The sequence below is a fragment of the Apteryx rowi genome, unplaced genomic scaffold, assembly GCF_003343035.1.
Source record: "Apteryx rowi isolate R43461 unplaced genomic scaffold, aptRow1 scaffold_381, whole genome shotgun sequence".
NCBI classification, from domain to species: domain Eukaryota; kingdom Metazoa; phylum Chordata; class Aves; order Apterygiformes; family Apterygidae; genus Apteryx; species Apteryx rowi.
Window position 1 is genome coordinate 606,008 of NW_020450319.1, and position 14,687 is coordinate 620,694.

Here is a 14,687-nt window from a genome sequence, read left to right on the forward strand (position 1 = left end):
GGGCCCGGCGCGGCGGGGGAAGTGGGTGGGGGAGCCCGGCGGGGAAAGAGCGGCGGGGCGGCTGGGAAGGAGCGGGTGGGGGAGGGGCCCGGGGCGGCCCTCCCAGCTCCGCCACCGGCTCCTGCTTGCCACTACCTTCGTCGTAGTTATAGCCTCGGACGTTCCTGTGCCGGGACATGATGGCGGCGGCTGCGTCGCTCACCGCGGTAGCGCTGGCACCGGCGGGCCTAGGGCGCCATGTTGGTGCTCGCCGGGGGCCTCGCGGGAGGCTCGTGCGCAGGCGCGCGGCGCCCCGCTTCCCGCCCTCTGTGCGCTGGTGCGCAGGCGCGGCGGCGCGGCTGCTTCCTGATTGACGGGTCAAACGGGGCAGCGCGAGGCGGGCCGGCGTGGTGGCGGRGGGAGGTGCTGCTGGCTCCGCCCCTCGAGCAGGGCGGCGGTGGCGTCACGAGCTCGGGCACGGGGCGCGCTGTTGGCCGCGGCAGCGGGGCTGAGCCCAGGCTGCCCGTTATTTATTTACTACTGCAACGTTAAAGTTTGAAACGGTTTTGAAGTGAACTAAATTTTCGGTTGTGGGCTTAAAACGCAGCCCAGCTTTGACCTGGCTAGTTGGTGGCAGTAACCGTTACTCTGTGATGACTGTCTAGTGGCCAGGATAAAATGAGTTAGCTGTAGGTAAACATGGTCTGTATTAATTGGCATTGCTATCTGTAGTGTTAATCAGCAAAACCTTGAAGTATCAGGCTCTTTTGGGGGATCTTGGTTTGGCTTCATCGGCATGTCTCCAGCTGTGGTGCCATTGAAAAGTGAGTCTCAGCCTGCATGTGCTGTTGCAATGTCTAGGGATCAGGTAATCAAGGAACATGCCAACAACTGCCTGTCTCCATGTCTCTGAGAGAGAGGAGAGCAAGTGGAGAAGACACTAAGCTTCAGTGGCAGAGAGAGAGGGGAGAGGAGCTAGTAATGGCTGCAGCTCCCTGTTTCCAGGCTCCACAAGGCTCCCAGGCAGCTACTTGCATAAAGGTCCCAGCCACTGAGCTCCAGCTCTGACAGACTCAGTTGCCTCAAACTCAGCTCTTCCTCGGATACCTGCATTCATCAACTTGCTGAGGAACTTCTGGGCAAATCATCCAGTTACTATTTCTCAAATCAGATGTCTCCATCTTCCAGTCAAGACCTTTGGTATTTCATTTTGCCTTTCCAACTTTTTATCCTGTCTTGACAAAACCACAAATCCAGCCTCCTCCAGCTGCCATGCCTAGGTGTCATCGGATATCCCACCTTCTAGCCACATACCCCTACAAATCCACATACCCTGGTTTTTCTAAAGAGCGCCTAACAGTTGTCTCATCCTGGCCCACATGCCAGAACTGTCAGTACCTGCAACTCCACATCCTTCCTGGTCAATCGCCAGAGACAGGGTATGTTAAACATAAGCCAAAGTTTGTGTTCATATACAAATTGTATGCAAATGTGCAGATTTTTTGTTATTTRCATATTTCTAATTAATTTGTACAGAACAGCACATGCAGCTGCACAAACTTACCATCCATACGTCCTTCATATGGTGCTAAAACAGAATTAGAAACTAAGATTTCTAATTAATGCTGGTTTGCTGTTGACCTTTAGTGACCCAGTGTTCTCTGTAGAGGTCTGACAGACATTGTGTTGATCTTTATCTGTCCCAATCTCTTGATATAGGTCAAAGATAAAAAAAAAAGTGAAGAATTACTGTTAAATGTTATGATTCAATATTACAGACTCTTGTTGTATGGTCAATTCCACATGTTACTAAACATTTTCTGAAAAGCCTTGAATGTTTCCAAATCTTATTTTCAAAGTGTTAAAACTGTTGTCAAAAAATTTCCAAAACCTTTTGTAACAGTGGTGATTCTCTGCAAAAATGTGTGACATTTCTAAATAACTGGTTCCCATTGCTRCTGACAGCAGAAGTGAAGAAGTAAATGAGCAAATTGATAAGTTCAGAATAAGTTCGTAATAGGAACATTTGTAGAAAATTCTAAAACGTGATCCTGAACAGGTCATTCTTAAAAGATTTGTCTAACAGCATGTAGTGCTAAGCAGTATGCTCTGCAGTGTAGCACACTTCTAAATTCAAAAGCTGATTCCAGCATGTGCTGCTTCCAGCTGTGCCTTTACTGAGGTAACTTAAGATCCCATAGCACTATACCCTCACTGCTTCCTGCCAATCTGCCTCCAACAACTTTAACCTGGCAATGGCACTTTCTGGCTTTTTAAGCCCCCAGAATTACTTAGTTCCCAATCATTTTTCAAATGTTAAAATCCCCAGAAAATCTAATCATATGAATATAGTATATTTTCTCTTTCAAGCAATGGTATTTCTCCTTTCAAACATGACCATCATATTGCAGAGATGTTTCTTTTATACTTACTAGTCATGCTTTTAAGACAAATCATCAGCTGCTCGTGGTTTTTTTCACATTTGAATTTTATGTTCTCATTCACTAGCTTATCAGTCCTTGATTTTCAGTGACTGTGGCCTCAGCAGATATGACCCACATTTCATTTACTTGATATTCAAATACAGCATTGTTTTCAAGATTTAGGAATTTAGGAAAGAGTCATAAATACACTGTCATAATTCTTTTGGCACTGCTAACTCTGAGATCTATATAAATATTTTGGGGAAGGTGGCCAGCTAATGAAGTGTTTAGGAAATAATAAGCTTTGGTTCTCAAGCTCTGCTTATAGCTCAGTATAGCTATTAGCTATAAGCTATATAATAGCTATTTTTTAGTGAAAGAAAAGTTCATGAAAGGTATTCATCTGAGAGCAAAGCAGCCTAAGTACTACTCTCAGCAGCAACTAAAGCTCCGTCAGAGAACCATGTCAGCCTGCCTCTAACAGTTCTAACCTACGAATGACTAAACAGGTCACTTCTGCTGGAAAATACTATGATTGCTTCCTTCTTGCCCACTGAGATTATCAATTACTTTAAGATGTGTTCATTAGGAAGTGGACAAAGACCACCAGTCTCAATCCAGGTGTCAGAGAGTAATAATGACCTAAAGCTGTCATTGACAGACTTAATCTACAGCAGTTAGCAGTACTGGTAGTCTGTTTTTTTTAGCAGTCCCCCTGAGTGCTCTCAACCCTAGCACTACTAATTTTTTGAAAACAGTAAGACTCAGTTGATATTTAATAATAATTTATTTTAGCTAAGCAGAAAATCTCTTGGATGGTGTTATTTTTTCTTAAAGTGAAGTTACCCAGCTGTTTAGTAGTTTTAAATTTCTTAGGTGAAAAGCATTCAGTCTACTTCAATATTGTTTCCTTTTAAACCATGGTTAAGCAGGACATGGTTTGGAAAAAACAGCATAGTTCCAGATGTCACACCTCACTATGCAGTGTGTGAGTTAAGTTTTAAAATATAGATATTATCAATGTCACTAAGTACTTTTCCAGCTGATAAATGATCTGACTAGATCAAAAGAACTGCAGGCAATAAGTAAATGTCTGTTTTTATTTCCAATGACACCATCTAGATCAGAAGCTGATTAAGAGTCAGAAAACAAAGAGTATTAACAAATGATCATTTTGTACATACGGTAAATAGCAAGTGTGTGCAATTTTCCACATTATGAATGAGATTGTTTAATATATTTATTATTTGCTTGAGAATGGGGAATCTGCAGAACAGCAAATTTTGCAGGTGAGTTAGAATGATTTATATTAGTCAAGACCCTATACAATTTCAATGGGATCCAGTTAAATTAGATGAATAAACCATATAATGGCAATTTGATCTGAAAAAGTTGCATATTCAGATGGTTTAATATGGACTATTTGTGTTTGCCACAAGTATGTAAAGTCACTGTTGCAATAAAGAAAAAAAGACTTGAGCAGCTTCAGCTATGTCTATCCTTTGCTGTTCACTTTGGGTCCAGTCCCAAATTCCCCTATCATCATACTGCCTCCCTGCTGGCTCTCACACCGTTTCTAGTCTGGAATGAGCCAAAAGACCATCCAGAATGGGGAGCTCGGTCACTAGGTACAAGGATGGGGACCCTTGGACCACATGGCTGTGAGAGCAAGAATCCAAATTCAAGCACAGTTACCAAGAACAATGGAGATATGAAAATCTCTGATCAATTGTTTTCGCCACTGAATGCAAATAAAAAATTAAGATATGATGTGATTAAAACTTAGAGTAATCTGGCAATATGATTGTGCCATTACTTATGTCAGCACTGTGCCCTCCCTGGACTACTGCATTTGGTTCTAATTGGTCTATAAAGTGTGCTATTGATATGGGGTGAGAGGTGAGTGATGAGAATCATTAGGGGCATGGAAAATTTATTACATGAAGAAAGATTAAAAGGATTAAGACTTTGTCTTACCAAGGATACGAATAAAATGGAGCATGACCAAAATATATACTAGTGAATGATTCAAAAAGAGTCATTACTTTTTTTCTTCATAATAAAAGACGGAATTCCTTGAACCTGAAGGGAAGAAAATTTTAAACCGTTAAAAGTAAAAAATTTTCATTCAGCACAGAATTAGATTCTCTGCCAGAAGAAATGACTGAGGCCAAAAACTTAGCAGGATTCAAACTGCTTAGGTGCTTGTGTAGATGACAAGAATACTTAAACTTGATTACAATAAATATTTAAAATTTATGTAAAGGTTCTGGAAGAGATGAAAATCTCCATGTTAAAGATTCAGTTCACTTTTAATTGTTACRGATGACCGACAGGATAAATTAGTGGGAGCTACAGACATAAGGAAGAGGCAATTAAAACATAAGGCTGTCATTATGACTCAGGGTTAAATATGATGCACGTGTCCATGCTAAAGCATATTATAATGACTGACATACATATGTAAAAGCAGCATTCTGTTGTATATGATTGTGTACATCAATTTAGCAAGCATTAAAACTAAACTAAAAAAGTTTGTCATGGATTCTAGCTACTACAACAAACTGTATGTCTTCACCAATCCATCTGTGGTGCAGTGTATTTCTTGAATGTAGAGACTCACTCAAGCTTTCAGTAAAGCCAGTAGGATCTTATTCTATTACTTCAGTAGAAAAAAAGAACTTAGATTCTGGAAAATATGCTTTAAGAAGCATTACGCAAGCACCCACAGGCGTAAATCAAGTCAGGATGAATACAGTTTGAAAAATACTTCACTTACCTGGATAAAGTCATTGAACATATAAATTTTAATTGGACATTTCCCTACCAATCTCATCATGCAAACATAATTCAAAAAATACGCTGATGCTTGCAGGGGAGAGGAGCTATTATAGTTGGTTTGTTGGGGGGGGCAGCTTATTAAACTCTATAGCATTGGCTTGTAATTACTCTGATTCTGTTTTCTCTGTTCTGCACTTTTAAATTCTGGGGACCTGCCATTGGCAATCTGAGCTATATATGCTGGGCAGGACAGACTGAATGTGTTGTCAAGGAAACTCCATATACTAGTCTCTCTGAGACTTTATTTTTGCACTTTCTTGGTTATTGCCCTAAAGAAAAGCTATCCGAGAGGAAAAAAAGTTTGCCTAACATATGGAAAGCATAACAAAGACCTCCAGCCGAAGAAGAAATTCAGACTTTCAGAAGAAATGCTATTTGATATTCCTATATGAGTTGTGGCTCTGGCAAACTCATTGAATATGTATCCATGTCATTTGAAGCACAGACTCACACAGTGACTCCAGGCAAGTCCTAGGATGTCCTAGGACAAATCTCAGGTACATGGTGTTCATTGGCCTCATTCCAATACATCCTTACTGGCAGCGTGAATTGACAAGTGCACCAGGGCTCGCACAATCTGCTGCCCTCTGCTACGCCATCTAGCAAGTGGGGAGCAATATCATGTGTCCACATTGCAGGCTATAAAGCTGTCTGCAATTTGCAGGGAGCCTGAACTTTGGCTACCCTTACATGATGTAGAAGGGTCAAATGACAGGCATCTTAATGGCAGTGATGACATGGCCACTGAGTCAAGGAAACCCTAAATACCTCTTTTGGGGATCTGGTACATGCAGGGTTTTACTGAATCACACTTATTTGCACGAGACTTGTAACTGAACTTGTAGAATTGTGGTACGTCAGGCTGAAAAGAAATATAGGGTATTATGAAGTGTGATGGGGAGCATCATTAGATAGATAAGGTATGTGGCTCATTCAGACTGATACTATACTTCAGTCTTTGACTAAAGTATTTCTGTTTTCTTCAAAAAAAATCTTGATTTTAAAGGCGTAATTTTACATGAAATTAGCAAGGCCCTCTTTCTCTCTCTCAAATAATTCTCATTTACTGCAGACTTTGAAACAGCAAACATTGCTAATTCATCCTGCTATCACAGGAAACAATGCACTTCAGATGTTCTTTTATTTTGCTTTCCTTATTTTGTGATCTGGTTATGTTTTATACATCCTAGACTCAAATTGTGTGGTCTGGAGCATAAACCAGTGACACTAGCAGGGGTTGGAAACTTGGCCTAATCTTGCACAATATCCTTTTAGTTTAGTTTTGGTTACTGTATCTGATAACCAGGAACTACTTAACAAGATGCTAATTTACTATCTAGTTTGTTTCACATGTTTGAAGTACAAAATTCTATCACTCGCTATTAGAACAAATGTCCTATCTTCCATGGGCTAATCTTGTATGGCAGATGCACTTTCTTAAATGTATAAATCTACTTAAAAACCAATCTGATAAAATTTTATGCCTGCAAAATGATGATTCACTTATATCAATGTACTTGTCACTCAGACCTTTGAAAAATGCATATAATACCACAGAGTTGGGTGGGTGCTGAAAATATGCAAGACCTTGATAATAGGAAAACATTAGCCACAAAGTATAAAGGAGAAAAACCAATTAAAAAAAAAATACCAGTCAAAAGTTTCCTAGTCTGTACATTTTATGTTACAAAAAGGAACATGTAAACTTTTGGTCCTATGGTTCTGCAAAACCATTGTGTGTGATGGCAGGATTTCATTTTAACTGGAGATATCTTACTCACCTCCCCAATTTTCTTATCCACATCATTTATAAAAAGAAACATGACCCAGCCTTTATGAATGAAAATTTTAATACTGGCATCAAGAGCTTAACTGATATAGCTGTTCTAGTTAAACATTGTTCTGCCTCCAGAGTCATTCCCCTGTTCTTAAAAGGCCATTGTCTTGCTTTCTAAGCTATCTCTGAGTGGAGATTAACTACATTCAAATTTCACTTAATACAATTGAAATTATAATTTGCTTTATGTGAATTTGTTGCTGATTGGAGATGTGCTGAACTTCCATCTTCCATTAAAGCTTCCATTAAAATTTTTTATGTTTGTATTCACATAGGGAATTCCCTGAAAGACACAACAGTGTTGCAATTGCTGAATTCAGTTAGCACTGAAATCACTTTCACCAAAACATGCATGAACACAAGGGAAGAATGGTTCTTTCTACCCCTCTATTATACATAAAGTAATTTCCCACAAGAGTTCATGCTGAGTGTGTACTGTGCACCGATCGTTCCTGCAGATAACCTCTGAAGAGACTACCACATTTAAGTTCTAATAACAACTACCTGTTTGAAAGTCCCTTTCTCATTTGTACTCATGGAATTCAAGAACTAAGTTCATTTTCTTTCTACATGCAGTAATCTGGTCAGGTTTTTTTCACAAACTTCTGTAGAAACAAGGCTTATGGAAAAAAAGTTCTCATATATTCCTTTAATTTTCATAAAATTCAATGGCAAGATAAAAGAGAGGGACTCAAATTAGTACTCACACAGATGGAAAACCATCAAAAACTGAACCATTACACCTTCTGCGTGTACACAGTTTCAAGTTAGCCATAGCATGTGCCATCTTTTGCCCAGCRACGGTGTCACAGAGATATGGTGAGAGCTCTGGTTACTGCTGTGAAGGGTAGTTAGGGGACAACAGAGGCAGTGCAGAAGAATCCAGGTCTCGTCACTTCACTGTTTGCTGAACGGCTTGTTTTATTTGGCAGAAACTGTTCCTGGTGTCTTAAGTATTTAATATATCTAGTCACCGTCTATCCACATTAGTTAAGTTGATGGTAGGATATTCAGGAGATAATGAAATAAGTTCTATTCAGTGTTTAATAATTGATACTCAGCTCTATTAAGCATGGATGAATTAAATCAGTATAATTTATTTGGCAAGGCAGGTAAAAGTGACTTCAATGAAATTTAATCAGGAATGAATTTAACCCCATAGCAGTAAATTTTAGCATCTACTGGCCATTCAAAAACCTTATTCTGGTGAAACATTAGATGGATGCATCAGTGCTTTGCTGGTTTTCAGGCCATAACTTTGAGATCGTAATTTACAGCTATGATGCAATGCCAGCATTACATCTTGGTCACTTAACCATGTTAAAAGAAAGTTTAGAATCATTGGAAATGTTACAAGCAGGATCAGTATGAACGTTATCAGTGAAAGAAACAAAAAATATTTCTACTCCATTTTCATTCAGCTACATTCATGTGAAAATCTACATTTTATTCTCAGTAAATGCCACAGCAGAAGTGCACTAATACACTCCATCTAAAAGATTCCAGTCTTCTTTTTTATACCAATTCATTTGGGGCCCAGTCCAAAACTCACCAAAGTGAATATAGAAAACTGCATTGGCTTTAATGAATCGATTTCACATTAACCATATCAACAAAGCATACAAAGGGGTGAATTTTGGTGGAACAAAACTGCAAAACTGTACATCAGGTTCCGGCAGAGTAATTTGTTTTAGGGAGACATCCTATCGCTACTAGAGGAACCATGAGCTGAGTGACAAAAGATAATAATAGGTATAGCAAATTTCTTATCTGTGTTCTCAGGCAGTGAGAAAATGTCAATGGATGTTATCTGTGAAAACACAAGATCGAGTTTAAAAAAAAAAGTGAAACATACCAAAGAGGAGGYGAGGAAGGGAGCAGGCTGCCCCTCTGAGGTCCGCCAGGTCTCACAGAGGAGTACTGGCACCAGCCAGCCCTGGGCAGTTATTTGACCAGCCTGGGAAGGCATCCAGGGAGTCCTGCTAAGGACCAGGAACTCAGGTGGATCAGTTGGCTCCTGCCTGCGGGGCCCTGGTGGGTAGTTTTAGTCAGGGGAAATAACCCTGTGTTGTGCTGCTTAGTAAAGTTTGCATTTGAGATAATAAACTATGCCTGAGGGAAGGGCCTTAAAGAGGCTTGGGTGTGGTACCGGATTTTTTTCCCTGGCTGGTGAGGGAGCCTGCCACTTCACAAAAATAGAGGGGCTTAGCAAATACTGTGTGCTTGTACAAGTCTTCCTTCACAAGAAAGACACAAAGCTTTCCAGTATTTTAAAGCAGACTTGACACATTATCTTTGAGTGCACCTCAAGGAAAAGGATCACTTTGTAAACAAAAAAGGAAAAGAAGATTGTTTGTGATCCATTGACTTGAATTTTTGAAAGCAGAACTTCTTTTATGTTGAAAAGTAACTATTCCTCAACCAGAGAGAGTGCTTGTCTCAGATCATAAACTCTTTGGAACAAGGATCATCATGTTTTTTGCTGTATTTTTACCATGCTGAGTACAGATGGGCTCACAAAAGCAGCACTGGTAGAACAGTGGTATCTCAAACATTAATATAAACACATATGCATTTATGACACATACCAAAAGATTGTCAGTGTATTGAGAGTCCAGTTCTAATCCTACAGTATTTTGCATTTGTACTAGTTATATAACTTATGTAGGTTCCTGAAATAAATTAATGTTGTTTAAATGAGAATCAGACCTTGATTAATGAATATGCAGGCACAAATTAATTATAGTTTCACAGGATTTAAAGCTTCCATTTCATAATTTGGATGCAAGCGGCATGCTTTTTTTTAAGAAACTTCTGTTTGGTTATAGGCCCAGAAAAACTGATTTTCCTGTTTTTTACCTCATGCAGTCATTTTGAGCAGAATCCAAAGCTGTGCATACAATGGTAGAAAACCACATTACTTACCAATGAAAGTTAAAGAGGCCTTATTTACTAGCATGGGTTACCATCTACTCCAAGGCACTATAATGAGCTCTTGGGATCTTTGGGGGATATTTTCTACTGAAAAATTTTCTGCTAACCTGGGGAAGATCAAACAAATGAGAATGGATGGAAAAACTGTATCCATGGAAAAGGTATATAAATCAACAAAGGAAAATAATAATTGAGGGAGGTCTAAATGGTTGCATATATTTTATCCAGAAATGACAAAGTTTGTAAAATTGCGTCTACATGCAATCTTACCCAAATGGATCACTAGTCTTTACGCTATCTTGTCTCTTTTTTTGGAAGCTAGACTTGTCTCTAACAGTGCTTTATAACAGTAGCAAAAGGTAAAACCTGTTTAAATATGATGTCTTTGCATCCGCAAGGTTGAAGGGAAAGTTACACTATTTTAGCTGGTGAATGGGTGAAAGTGTTGCTTCAATGTAACAAGTTTTATTCCTATGAGAATGCTCAAACAAACAATCTGTTCAAGGTATAAGCAAATGTGATTATTTATAGTCTAAGCCTAATACAAAGCTAACACACTTAACTGTGTGAACAGTAAATACTTTGTGAAGTTAAGAAAGTAAAAATAGTGCTGTCTGCAAGCACTGCCACATGGTGTGCAGCATTTGCTGAGAATGATAACACAGCATCTCGGGATCCTTACGCGATATATATTCTTGTTATTTGAGGGTGTCACCCAAATTTATTTGGCATTATTGTAAGACTCACATAAAATTCAATGGATTCTGGTCCTTAACTTGCCATGTAAAATACTGGACCAATACAGAGTTTATCCTGGGAGAGGTAAAATAAAGCCTTCTTATTCCCACACACTGAATAAGCACTTTCACCCTGTTTAAGATCGTTCCAAAAATAACAGGAAGCAGGCAGGTAATAGGTACTATCTGGCCTAACATTATAATTGCAGCCCCAGGGAAGGAAGGAATAATGGATTCTTCTATATTCATTTTCCCCATGACTGAATCTTCAAGGAAAAGGAACATTTATAATAATAAAGATTCCAAATCTTTAAATAATTGCCTTTTTAAAGCCAACTGATTAAATCATTACTTAAAAATCAATCATTTCTACCAGTTCTATACAGTACATATGTAGCCTGTGTTTGCTTACTATTCTGTTTTCCTTTTGTCCTGAGAAGAGGGATAAATGTTTAATGAAAAACAAAATACAAAGAGATTTGTATAACCATAGCTCAGCAGATCAATGGAGCAAAGTGGCTATATATTTTCTTTCATTTATAGATCTCTGTTGTCAGAGTGTACAAATATTAGCTTGCAATTACTGTTTATTAGGCTTTCTGCTGGTAGGAGTTAGAAGTCATCAACAGGCAGAAGGACCCTACTTTGTTAGGGGCTGTAAAGACATTTTCTGGAGGCAATGACAGCCTGACTGCACTATTCACTCTTTGTAATGCRTTGTACGGTCTGAAGATGTAAAATTCATCCTCTCTGAATATAACCAGCTACCAGTACATTCCCAAATTATGAATAGCTCTTATATTAATGAAGTTTGCTCCTTTAGCTGGCAATTTCCTGCTGTTTGTCAGTGACCTTGGCTTCACCTTTAACAACTGTGGTGAACCCCAGCTCCATGTTACCTGTTTATGGTAGCTCAGCAGCCTCTCATGAACTAAACTTAGCCCAGAAAACCAGGAAGTGAAGCCAGAGCACCTTTTCAAGTGGTAAGGTGGTTGGAGGTAGAACGAAAACGTCGCTGTGAGTCACTGGCACAAGAGTCAGACGGGATCACAGGAAGAATCACGGGTCAGACACACGGCTTCGTGTGTCTGTGTGTAAGAGACAGGGAGCCATGAGGATGATCTGCATGCAGCTACTTAAAATCATACTCTTAACTGTACAGTCATGACTTATGACATTCCCTTCTGATAAAGAATTACAGCTAAACCACCATAAATCAGAACAAATTAGCTGTATACGTACCTTAAGAAACATTTTTTCGTAGTTGTTTGATTCATTACTGTGAGAATTCACATAATTTCTCAAAGAGTCTCCCCATTCATTACTGTAAATTTGTTCTGCTGAAGAGTGAATGCTTGGTTATGCAATTTTAGTGTGATGATTCTTGGGGCATTTGTACGTCACCAACAATAAGGGCTCTATGCTCATCAAATACATGGCCTGCAGATGATCAGAGAATATATTTCAACCATCATCTCACATTATCTTCTTAAACTTGTCTGGGCTGAGGAAACTTGTTTTTGCTGTTCCCTATGGGCCTCCCACTGAGAAACAAAAATGAGATGATTTCAGTATTTCCATCTCTGCTCTCACAACCCACCTGATTCTGAAAAATCAAAAGTTCTTCCCTCAGAAAAAAGCAGAACAAAACAGTGATCTCCATAAAAGCAAGAAAACATGTACAAAAATATGAATTAAATAACTGGTGTTAATACTAACTGTGTAGAAAAGACAGAAAGTAATCTATCAAGAATAATGTGTGACAGGTTTAACTAGAAATATTGCACTTCTTTATGCTTCATCCAACAGCCAGTGAAGACTGTAAGACTTTTTCTGGTAATATCAGTGAGGGTTGAAAGAGAATATTTTATGTTCATTTATGACCCACACATAGGTTCCTGCTGATTTTTACTTAGCTCCTGCATTCAATAATAATAAAACTACTGTTAAACTTGAGGCAGCTACCATCCATACATATTTTTTCCTCAAGTTTATTATTCCTTTCTGACAAACTTTCTTTTCTACCTTGGCCTGGAATGCTGATCCTTTTCAGATTATAAATCTAGAAGAGACTACTGTTATCACATAATCTGACTGCCTATATGAACTACCTGAATCAAGTCTTATTTGAATTAGTGAATGGCTTTTAGATGTATTGTTTTATCCTAATCTCATACAGTAAATATTTCAAAGGCAGACAAAAAGGTCAAGATTGGCACCCAAAAATCCCTGACCACTCTGTTCTTTCTCTTTTCCTAAGACAGGTCTTTTGGGCTACATCAATACTACTAAATAAAACAGACCAGAGACTGTTCTTTGGCCCAGAAGACAAGAGATATGACATGGCTTTAATCCAAGTACTAAATTGTGCCCGCCCCATCCCAAACAGAGTAGTTTTATCCAAATCTCCTAATGGGAATGGTTCATGGAATATGCCCTGCCATTAGTGATGCCCACACACTTTCCAGGGTAGTGCTAGTTAGCCAGGGCCAAAAACATGCTAGGAAGTGTGCTAAAACTGTAAAAGTATTGGCTACTGCAGAAGGGTGCGTGAGTATGAGCCCTGGCCCTGTTTTATTTACAAGTATAAAAATAGCTCCATGACCTTTATCTAAGTTTCCAGTCATTCTTCTCTTAGGTTTCTCCATCTGCAATTTACTTCTTTGTCATTTATGCAACTCTTTGTGTACATATTCCCCTCTTTCCTCCCTTCTATTTGTCTTGACTACTGTGTGTCTAATAAACTTATATAATACACAGAATTTGGGTGCCTCAGGAACTCTGAATGATTACTCTTACAGTTTCAACCTACATCCCGGTTCTTGCATATACTATTTCTTGTTTATCCCACAAATAAAAATATGATGTGAAAGCTGTCCTTGAAAGTAGGCTAGCTGCTAGCTGCAAGCAGTGGGATGAAGCAGTTACCTTACCTATTGAAATCTGACTCTTAGTTCAGAGAAAATGGGCAGGTAGCAGCAGTCTTGGCTGATGGTAGGCTGGTTTTACTCCAAGTGAAAACAGTGTACATATAAGGGAAAAGTCACAGCTTTGATGCACACAATCATGAAATCATGGTAAATGTAATAAACCCACAAAATAGCATAGAAGTCTACATAAAATTGTGAGAGTTGGAAATTCTGAGGACCTGCAGAAAGATGAATGATTCTGAAGGAGACAAACTGGTCACAACTCTATATAGCTGTCTTCTGAAACTGTCTTAAAATGAACTATATTTCTGGGCTGTGATGGGGAGATCAAGATTTACCATGTAGATGACCTTCCAGTATGAGTTTGAATATACTGTTAATGTTTATGGCACTGAATTTTCTCCATAGGTTTGGGCTGGCAGCAGGGACTATCCATCGTTCACATTCATATTGGGGAATAATAAGTATTTGAAAGTTTTATCTAGCCATCAGAGCACCTCTTGTTTTCTGTCATTATTTCTCATGGTTTGGGAGTGGAGGGAATGGCAGTATCTATCTTTCAAACAGCGTTGTATATGTATTCCAGTTAAAACTAATAATGTGAGAAGACCCAACCCTACAAGCTGAGATAGCTGAACATTGAGAGACACCTACTGATACCATCCTAGGTTTATCTGGCTGTTTGGGGAAGAAGGAGGGAGCTCTTGACTGCTGCTATCCAATCATAACTCTGTCATGATGGTGGCAAGTCCTCTTCTCAGGTAGGCGGGAGCTGTCACTTCCTTCCTCACTCAACATGTCTGCAGGCAGGGAATGAGGACTCAGGAGAGAGGATGTCCACAGCCCTCAAATAAGGAGCAGCTCCAAGCAAAAAGACCCACTGTGGATAGAGCTGATCCCAGCCTAAAACCACTTCACATTCATCCCAAGGTAGGACTGCAATGTGCTACAGAGATTGCAGCCATAGTTTTGGGGAAAAAGCTAAGGAACAGGGGTCATGGCATAT

At 39.3% G+C, this 14,687-nt stretch overlaps 1 protein-coding gene across 4 annotated transcripts in view; it reads right to left on the bottom strand.

Moving 5' to 3' along the window:
• Positions 1–312, bottom strand: part of HBS1L (HBS1 like translational GTPase) — a 66,402-nt gene extending 66,090 nt beyond the window's left edge. For 2 of the 4 annotated variants that reach the window (XM_026074232.1, XM_026074231.1), the window contains exon 1: positions 136–301. In XM_026074232.1, the coding sequence (XP_025930017.1) occupies positions 136–178 (43 nt within the window). In that variant the 5' untranslated portion in view covers positions 179–301. Of the gene's footprint in view, positions 1–135 lie in introns of all 4 variants that reach the window. The other 2 variants (XM_026074228.1, XM_026074233.1) reach the window with 2 other exon arrangements.
• Positions 313–14,687: the final 14,375 nt, after the last annotated feature.